At 41.6% G+C, this 10868-nt stretch overlaps 1 protein-coding gene across 1 annotated transcript in view; it reads left to right on the forward strand.

The window, feature by feature from the left end:
* The window catches only part of tlcd3a (TLC domain containing 3A), a 29113-nt gene that overhangs the window by 9737 nt on the left and 8508 nt on the right, over positions 1–10868 (forward strand). The window contains exons 3-4 of the mRNA XM_023407648.2: positions 1881–2100; positions 7603–7698. Coding sequence (XP_023263416.1) covers positions 1881–2100; positions 7603–7698 — 316 coding nt within the window. The remainder of the gene's footprint in view (positions 1–1880; positions 2101–7602; positions 7699–10868) is intronic.

Raw genomic sequence — 10868 nt, forward strand, 5'->3', positions numbered from 1 at the left:
ACCTCTTTTCCTGGTTGTAGCCAGATTCCTCAGTTCTGATAACACTGTACTCACCAAGGTAATTAGTGAGATCTGGGAATGCAGCAACATAGAAATCACACAAGCGGACGGATTTTAAACAGCATCACAGTTACGGACAGACTCCCTGGTTCAAACTTGACCCAGTGTACTTTCTGTAGCTGTGAGTGCTCATTGTTTCTGTGCAGTAATCTGATTTAATTTTTGTTGCACAAATTAGAGCCCAACTGTTTTGTTTTCTGTTTTTGTTTTTTTCTTTTAGGCCTTTACTCATTTGAATGTTGAATAAAATGTGATGGGCCATTTGTCAGCTGGCATTTATTTTTAACATAAATATTTTTTTAAAGGAATCCTTAAATTAGTTTTAAGTATTTCTTTTTTTTTTATTATTGTTGAAAAATAGCATGTCTACACACTTTCTTGTTCCTTAGCAGTCAACAAAGAGGCTGATACTGATATATCCACCATAAGATAATATTTGTCTGTGTACTGGCTTGTTTGATTTACCTGTCAAACCCGAGCAGGCTTCGCCTCCAAATGAAGCGGTTTAATAATCGTGTTAAATTATCTTATTCAAAGTGATGTCTCTTTGTCCCCAGTTCCCAGTGGGTGCGTGCATTGTAACCAAACAAACACAATGTCCAAAGCTACAAAAACAAGGCTTAAGTTTTAATAAACTGGATTTATCCCTAAAACAGTGAAACAAATCCTGCAGGAATATCACTGCTACACACACACACACGCACGCACACACACACTCCAGCTTGATGACATCATTTTCATATCATTCCTGCCTTGCTCAATGGCTGCTCTAGACTTAAATGTACCTTGAGCTTATCCCAAAAAAAGTAGTCTGATCAGTTGGAAGGTGCAGTGCAGAGCACACAAGCGTGAATAGGATGCGTATTAGTCTGTATGTGTATTTGTACAGGGAGGAATGTTTCTCTTTGTGTGCTTCCAAAATCGGTCCCTTCGTATTCAACGTACTCAACACAGCAAGTACACACACTAACAGAGTTGAGTCATGTTGCCTTCGTTCCCTGAGCTGTTTGCTGTGCCTTACTGATCTTAATCTCCATGCACTGACCTTAAGAACCCAGTGACGGGTCAGAGGTCAGTAGCGCGGCTCTACCCTGCAGCTTTACTCCATTCTGTCCACATAATTAACCATCACTGTAATCGGTGCTCATTAGCGTGCTGCAGCCATCCAAGCTTTTTATTACACTGTACTTACATAAGCCCGCCTTATGGCCTCGCAAGCTTGTGTGAGAGAGGGAAGACGTATAGGTTGGATGAGTGTCTGTTTGTGTTTACTTCTGCTGAACCTATTTACCAGATGTGTCTACTGGCACAAAGTGAATGTAAACTTAATGGTAGTATTTAGAATTTAACCTGAACTCATCATTAGCTGTAAGATGGTAGATTTGTTTTGCTTAGAAGGATTGTAATTATGTGCACATGACATGTAGGTGCAAGGATGTTGCACAATGACTCCAAACAATCCGGTTGAAATGTTTTGATACAAACTAGTCGCAATGGTATGAAAGGAAAGATTGAAATATTCAATATGACGAAATACATTTTCACCAGAAACCATGATGATACACTAAACTGAGATGGTCCCTATAGTAAATATTTTACCTGCATGTTAGCAGAGCCACTAGCATGGATTTACATTATCATCTCTGGCATCATCTTCATTATAGGACTGTTATGTTTGTGCAATCTCTGGTTTTCATTTAAATAAATGTGTTTGTCGGAGTAAGCTTCACACATTTATCCTGCTTACTTTGTATGAAATACATAAATATGCAGATGTAGAGTATTTATATGTATTCTGTTTTATTTTTCTTCTTCTTCAGGCACTGGCTGGCCACCTACTTTGTCATCTGGTATGGCGTGCCCTACATGACGTACGACATCTTCGCCATGTACCTCAGCCACTACTACCGCTTCCGAGTGAAGGGGCACGAGGACTACAAGCAGCATTCACTGAGGACCGTCAACTCCTTCGTCCGCAGGGAGTTCCTGCTGGTGCTGCACCACATCGCCCTGCTCACCATCCTGCTGCCTGTTACACTGGTGAGTGACGACTGAGGTGAAAACAGAATGAATGCAGGCCAGTACCGAGCGTGATGGATCGCTAGTTCGCTGAATCGGCTGCTGGCAGGAATCACTCTCTCACGCATTGCTGCAGCTAAAACCAATAGGTTCACAGGTCACAATCTTCATCTACAACGTGGGATTACTGGCTGTTTACTACAACTGTCATGGATCTCATGGGGTGGTTGAGTGACACCAGTTCACTATTTTTGTGAATGAGAGTTATTCAAGGGGTTATGGTTTATATTAATTGCTGGGGCTCAGACTGTATTGGTGTAAATTTCAAAAAACAACAGATACTAGCAAACTGTGTTAATAGTAAGCGAAACATTCACTTACAATTTTAGATCTGAAATGATGAGACAATTGATCAGTGACTCGATCAACCAGCATCTCAGATGTGAAGTTTTTCTTGTTTGCTATAACGCCGAACTAAATATATTTGGGTTTTGGACTCTTGGTTGCACCAAACAAGGAAGTGTAATGTTAACTTTTGGTTCGGGGAAATTGTAATTGGCATCATTCACTATTTTCCGATATTTTATAGACGTACTGTATTTAGGGGTGCATGTGTGAGCTAAAAGGAACATACAAATGCTATTCACATTATACATTACATTACTCCTGACCATTTCTCAAAGGACACTGTGGTGATTTTTATCATATCTGAACGTGTCTTTCAAGCCATTGGTTTGTGTTTATTTGAGTACGGCACAAAAAAATCAACCTAAAGAGAGTTGGACGTCGATGTCATGTGTTCTTTGAATACTGTCCACTGCCAGTAATGCATTGTTAATGTGTGCTATAATGTAGTCCACTGTTTTCAAATCAATCCTTGCTTTAAACTGCATTATCTCCTAATGATTATTTAAGTGGCAACAAATAGACACTGCGCTCATTGTCATGGATTATCTACCAAGTAATTTTCATGTCTCTGGGAAATGCAATACGTCAGAATTAAATGAATGTTATGCTTTGGAAAGTGGTTTGAAACAATGTCGAATATACATAAAATGAAGTGCATAAGCATGTTTTTCCACCCGGTCCTCAAAACTTCTATCGTCTCACCGCTGTATTTTGTGTATACATTACCTCAGGGTTTCTATACACAACCACGCCATCTCAACAACAGTGAGTACACGTGGTTTAAAGCTGCTTATAGCTCATAGATTTTACGCTATAAAATCTTCACTGTACTGAAAAATCCTTGTCGTTGAATAGAAGTTACATTTGTGGATTACTAGCATCTTAGGGCACAATAAAGGTGGCAGTGAAGTGCCCCACCCTCCTGAACTGAACCCTTGGTCAATCTCTAACCAAGACCACTTCACTGAATTACTTTGTGGTCCATGGGAGGAAATGTTTGAGTCCAACTCCCTCAGCTCAAAGGAATAACAAGTGTTCAAGACCTCAGAGGAATAAATGGCAGGAAAGGAAAGAGAACATTAAGCTATCGATTACTTTCTTTGAACAAATAGCAACAAATTATTCTTTATTGTTTTCTTTTGTGTCCTTGTATTGTGAGTGTTGTAAAGAGTCTAAAGCGGTAAGAATGGACAGGAAAGGAGAATGAAGGGTGGAGGTTGCAAAGTGCCAGTCGAATGTCAAGAAGCTCTCGACGAACATGAAAGCATCAAAGCCCAGGGAAAAGGAAAAAAAAAAAAAGATTTGCATGGATGAAAATGCAGTTAGTTGTTAAGTGGAGGAAGCAGGCAACAAAATAAGAGTTGCACTGTGGACCGCGATGACTTTAAAGTGCAGGTATGACCCGCAAATTGGAAGCCTACTGACCTGTTAAACCCGAGTTCACCGTCACACACTTTGAGCAGTAAAGTGAATTCCTGTAAAAGCATGCGAGGAAGTTTTGTAGAAGGGCTCCATGTTCTGATTAATGACTTACTATGATGTCCTATATATATTTTATCACGAACTAGAACGAGGTTATCCGGGAGCTTGCTTCAACCTGGTGATTGCAGTTTTTATATGGTTTACAGAACTTTGTAACATAGCCTCTCCTTTCCAAGTAGTATCCCAGGTTAGGAGGCCAGGTGCAGTGGAAACCCGGCCCTTTTGTTTGCAGTGGCAATATGGGATCACATTACCCTACATTATTCAGCTCCAGCTGCAGTCATCCTGTCTTTTCTCTAAACTCACCACCCCTCCCTCTGTTTCTCCTCTTGTTCCCTCACTCATCAGCTTTATGCCACTCCGGCTTGCCAGGGTAATACATGAGCCGGTAGATTCATCTGGCAAGCTGTTATAGGACAGTGACATGCAGGAGGAGGGAGAGACCCAACCTTTAGGTGTAGATGATGTCGATTAGTTGATTACTGTTAACCGCTGGCTTTGTTCGCGGGAGATATTCGGGCATGTCGTGGTTGGATAAGCGCAGCTGTAATTAATAAAATTAATCGATTCTTTTTGGATGTGCCAGTTTAAGGGTCCAGATACAGCCACTGGCTCACCTAAACCGCACTTCTCCTGCTGTGAAAAGTCAATATTTCTGCTGTAGAAAGGCATTTTGCTGTATCAGCATAAAAAGATAGGTTGATGACAATAATACTGCAAGTTGGCAAATGAGTCTGACACTGACCTTATTAAGCAGATCATTGCTTAGTCACTGTGACTGACCAGATGTGACTGGTCCACAAAACATAGCTGTTTCTTTTTTGTTTGTTTGTTTTTTTTGTCAGTGTCATTATAAAATTCACTGTGTCTACTGAAAGTTCGAATCATTTAGTCATTTCGAGCCGCCGGCTCAATTTTTACATATTAAATTGGGAAAAAGAGAGCACTGATATCAGATATGATTCTCTGCATTGACAGATATCCTGGAGAGAAACGGTCGAATCGTGCGTCCATAGGATCAAACAAACACCACTGTAGCCTCAGAGTGCGTCCTTCACCAGGTTTCGCAGATCATGGTGCGATCTGGTGACGGCCTTGTGTTGATGTTGTGGGCAAGTGCAGCCAAGAGGACAACTCGAGAACACCTGAGGGATTGCGTGTCACATCTGAACTGGGAATACTCCAGGATACACCGGAGGGAGTTGGCGGAGAAACTGGTTTGTGGCTGGCGAGAAGCACGTCCGGACCTATTAATTAGTTTGCTATCCCCACCTGCTCGTTATATTTTAGCTCTGTGCTTAGGTTTTTACTGACGGTGCCAGGTGTGGTTTACACGTGGACAGCGTTGTGTTTTTCTCATCCTTAAAGCCAGTGGCTAACCATGATTCTTGTTGTAAATTCATCTCATTTGCACGTGTGCTTCTGTTTGTTGTATAAAATTCAAATAAATCCTCCGACAGATGCTTAACATCCGACATAAGCAACCACAAATACATCTATTGTTCCTAGTGGCTGCAGGAAAGTTGGAGGTTTGCATGAGAATAGTGTTGCAGCTCACAACAAAGGTAAATGATTTGACTCCTCATATCAGACATATCTCACATGGCAGTGAAAGGACTTAGGTTGAAATCTGTGGATGCAGGCAGCAAGATATAAGCGGGGTAAAGTTTTAAATTATGTCTCGTACAGCATCTTAAACACCACATAGATAAAGTAGTGTAAAGGTCTCACACACACACACACACACACACACACACAAACACATGTAGTGGGTGGGGGCGGGGTGAGGTTGCCAGGTAGTTTGTTTGGCGTGGTGTAATGTTCCCCTCTGTGGTCTCAGTCATTCTTTCATGGGCAGATGGCAAAGCCACGTCTGAAGCCGCTCATGCTTTATTCATCATCAGCACGCAGCAAGCTAGGCTACCAGACAGTGCTTGTCTTTTTATTTGGAGTCTCTTTATCCATCTAGACTGACTCACCTATTCTAGGATGGCCTCTCTAACCACACAGCGCTGTGCCACTGGTCAATATTTGAAAGCTTCATTCATTACTTATGTACAGGACATCACTCCCTCCTCCACCCCAGCCCAACGCTCCCTGCCTTTTTTTACCATCTTGAAGTTGTGGTAGAACTGAGATGTCCGCCATTTGTGGTTGTGGCATTTAACAAAAAAAACATAGATTATCCTACAAGTATCAGATGAAGTATTTTACTCAACAGCCCCTGGGTGTCTGTCGTAAATTTTATCCACCTGAATCTAATTTGCAAATGAAACATGCTCAATACGTCGCTGTATGTGGACGTGTGGTTGGTGTCCACAACCGCTAAAGTCGAGGACAGTTCTTTCATCTTACTAAAGAGATCACCAAACCTCAGTTGGCTCTTGAGGATATTTCATTTAAAAGTAGAGACATACAAAGAGATGTGTTTTAATGTTAAACAACTGTATTCTCAGCCAAATCGCCGGGATTGGTGTCGATCAAGCAAGATTGCTATCATACTCAAAAATCCTCATTTCCAGACCAGATAATCAGAACAGACACTAACAAAGGATTTCCCTAATGCGGAATTCTTTTGTCCCAATTCTGAGGACAAAGCTGAGGTTTCCTTTGTAGCTTTCAATACGCCAGTCATTTGTTTGTTGTGTTCAAATCCTCATAAACTCATAAAGTTGGGAAATATCACGTGACCACATCAGGTTTACGAGGTGTTTGTGTTTTTGTGGTTGTCACTCACTGGTAAATAAAACACTTGTAAACTTCCTGGGTATACATTTGCTCAGAGGAGCTTTAATGCACAGTCAGTTTTGGTCTCTGTGGAGACATTTTGGGAGGAGGAGCAGAGTCAGTCTGGGTTTCAGGTCTTCCAAAGCCACGACCGTTGTGGGCTGTGTGGGAGCATCCAGCTCCTGGATTGGGAGACGGAGATGGGAGGAGAATCCTGGTCTCCATTTGCAGTCAAACAATTGTGTTTGTGCCCATCCACCGTCCTGGCTTTCACACAACCCTTGTTTTTCCCTGTGCTTTAGAAATGTCACACTAATACCTGCTTTTGTACCAGACTTATACCCACGCTAACAGCAGCATGCAGCAGCAGTTGAGACGACCAGAGCCATCATCAGTAAAAAAAAAAAAAAAAAAACAATAACAAAACAAAAAACATTGGCTTTAGCTTTGTTTCAGTCACATCTGTCAGGTGCAACAAACTTGTAAAGTGCTGCTGATGATTGATAACTGAAGAGAGGCCGTCCACATTCTGTCACAACAGATCAACACTGGCATCCTCTCCAAAACAAATATTACACAAAACACTATTGAAGGAAAGCTTTAATTCAGGTTATGTTTTGTTTACTATTTCAAATTGGCCTCACAAACGGCCATGTGAAGCATATAGCAGCCGCTCAACATGATATAAACTTAATACGAAGATAAACCTTTTATATAATAAGTCGGCCTAATCAGAAGCAGCCTTTTATAAAAACCTGACGTTGCTTCATGTCTTTCGAAGCCTCTCTTACGGTTCCAGGTCCAGACTTTTCCAGACGCTGTCCTTGAATGTCAGCTGTGTTTGTTTCCATGCTTATGTTTGTTTGCTCACCCTGTGTGTGTGTGCTCTGTTTGTCTGTTCCTCAGTTCTTCAGAAAGGACCAGGGGGATTTCTTCATCGGCTGCTTGTTTCTAACAGAGCTCAGCACTCCCTTTGTCTCCCTGGGGAAGATACTTATTCAGGTGAGACAGCACACACACATGTGCGTGTCATGTATTGTGTTTTAAAATCTTCAAAGCTCGGGGTTTTCAGACTGTGTAGAGGAAAATTACTAAAATTGGAACGAAAATAGAAATATAATAAGGCCATCATTACTTTCTCAGACAGGTCGGCTACCTCACAGCCAATTTAGTCAATCATTTACCAAACGAGCAGTGAGTTTCCAATCACAGCTTAGCAACCGTAACCAGGCAGAATAGGCCTGCTGAGCTTTGAATGTCTCTACATGTCAACCGGTTCGAGGAAAGTGTTTAGCCTGTCCAAAAACCATGTGTTTGTCGGCCCTAACAAAAGCTGCAAACTAATACACCACTGTATTATCATGTATGCCAATGCTTGCGGCTCTGTCCTGCATTATTTGGGGAAGATTACACCTTGCTTGTCCAGCTGTAGTCTGATCTTGCGTACATTCCTTATCATACTTTAAATACTAGGACTAGATAAGTTCTACACAGAACAATGATGTTTCTTTATATGCATGTCTTCTACATCTGTTCACGTCAGCCTCAGTCAGCCGGAGACATCATTTTCATTCAACTCATGAAGCTAACATTAGCTTGATTAGCGAGCTAGCTACAGCTGATTCCATTTGAGGCGACAAAATTAATAGTCGCAGGTTAGAGCCATTGTTTAATGGATTACAGGTCACCATTATATAATTGTAAACTGCATATGTTGCCGTGTGAGAATGGAAAGCTTGACAAGTGTAGCAACAGTAACTAAGGGGGGAGCTTAGTGAGCAGTCAGTTTAGCTGCTGAGTGATAACGGAGGCACCAGAATCATTCATGTGGCTCTGGTACAGCGTTGGTTCCAGTGCTCCATGATGACACCTGCTCCTGTGCAACATCTGTCAACAAGACGGCGTCAGACTGAACCTGAAGTGTTTTTGAATTATAATTTGTTCACAGTTTAGCACAGTGGAGGAACAGTTAGACTGACTTTTCTTTCTGTGCAAGCCGGCAGCGTTGTTATTCAAGCAATAGAAAAACCCGCACCACCACCACCACCACCACCACCACCACCACAGTATATGTTGTTGCAAAGGAAATGGAAAGATTAACTGGAAAACCAAACACTACAGATAAAGTGACATAAGTACAGAAATGTGTGCAAAATATACCTTTGGTTAAAAACACCTCACATAGGGGAAATATGCAAAATGACTGCATGAGTGCCTTTTAATTTATTTATCTACCACTCTACTACGACTACTACACATTTCGTAACTGAATGGGTTGAACCATATGTGCAGATACCTAATCAGCACCGTTCATGGTATAAATAAAGGCCTCAGCTTTGTAGGTACATTTTTTTTAAATACAAAAAAGGCTGCCCGAGATACTGTTGTGTGTATATTTCACACGTATATTGTATGTATGTATATATATATATATTATTGTTATAACTCTCTGACTGGGCACTAAAAGAAATACATTCATCCTTGCAGTTTGTGCCCAGGTGATAAGCAGAGCCTTGCATCATCAAAAACCTGAGTATCTGCATTTCATTTGGGATGTAGCTTGTCACTGTACTATCAATAATTAAGGTGCATGGCTCACCCCAGAAAAAAAACAAAAAAAAAAACCCATCAGTCGGAAGCGTTGAGCTAAGAAGCACTGTTCACTCTCCCCGGCTCTTAACCCATCCGCCGGAATTAGTGCCATCATTAGTTCCATCCGTACAGCGGGCATCACGTCTTTATACTTAGACAAGCACATATGTGCTGTATAGTCAAAGGTAGTGTGTCTGTGTCTTAGCAAAGCAGTCGTCTAAGAATAGAGGCCTTGCTGTGAAATCAGTGGACCGTGGGCTTTCAGGTCTTTGCTGACATCTGGTGTCAGCAGAGAAAAAGAGCAAAGCAAAGCTCCACTGCTCCTCCCTGTCTGTAAAAAAAAACAAAAAAAAAAAAACGCTGCCCTCCTTTGGACTCGATCAGCACTAACAGAGACTCTGCCAGGCATTTTCACTGCTCTCAACAGCAGTGTTGATTCCTATTGATCTCTGCTGCATAGACCAGGGTCCTCCCAGTCTTTCACATCAGAGAGGAGGAGAAGACCTTTTCTAATGAATGGTGAAGAGATACCAACATTTGAAGCCCGAATGTAGATTTTCTTTTCATTACAATGTAATGAATGTAATAAATATGAACACAATCATACAATCATCTGGCTGTAGTTGGGCTCAGGTTTAGCTAACAAACGTGTACGTAGCTTTTAGCATCTTAGCATGCGAAGGTTAGCATGTAGTGCTGAGTGTGTACAGTGAACATGCTAACATTAAAGTCCCATCACACGGCGAAATTAATCTGCACCTGTTAGTGACTCTTTGTTCCCTTTTATAGGTCGGCTTTGTCAAGACACCTTCCCGCTGATCAATGATGCAAATACAAAAACTAGACACAAGAAATGTTTGCACGCTATTTAATCATGAAGCTCAAAGTAAAGCCAGTCATAAGTGTTAGAAAAGGATCTTTTCATTTAACTGAAGTCTTAGACAAGTGGAAATCTGACCCTGGTGGTGGTGGTGATGGATGGGAAGTCATTAGTTTTCATCCTCTGGGAATCATAAGTGTTTGTACCAGGTTTCAAGGGCGGAAGTATTTCACCACGAACCAAGTGACCAACAGACTGTGTGTGGCTGATTTATCACTCATGATGGACGTCAGTAGGGCAAGCTAAGGAGGCCGATCCTAATCTTTGACTTGTAGTTTTTAACAGCAAATTTTTAAATCAAAACATTCATGAAGCGACCCGAGGACCTCAGAGGGTCTCTGGACCTTTCTGCTCTGGGTTTTATGGTTACAGCTTAAAGTCACAGTTAGGATGTCTTTGCCGTCTATAATGTGATTTTATTTCTGAGTGTAATGGAATATGTAGGCAATGGATTTTAAATCGAATCCAACAGATTTGATTGGATCACTCAAAGTGGTGGTGGGGGGGGCTTAGTGAATATACTGTACGCGTGTAGTAGAATTTCAGCCTTAGAGCACAGTCGCGCTCTTTTTTGCTGACTAAGATATACACACACACACACACACACACACACACACACACACACACACACACCTCTGACCCATGAAAAAACCAAGAACGGTTTCATATGATGGGCAGAGTCAGCTAGTCACCCCACATC

Source organism: Seriola lalandi, unplaced genomic scaffold (genome assembly GCF_002814215.2).
Source record: "Seriola lalandi dorsalis isolate HSWRI2012SDOR001 ecotype SW California unplaced genomic scaffold, Sedor1 jcf7180002054343, whole genome shotgun sequence".
NCBI lineage: Eukaryota > Metazoa > Chordata > Actinopteri > Carangiformes > Carangidae > Seriola > Seriola lalandi.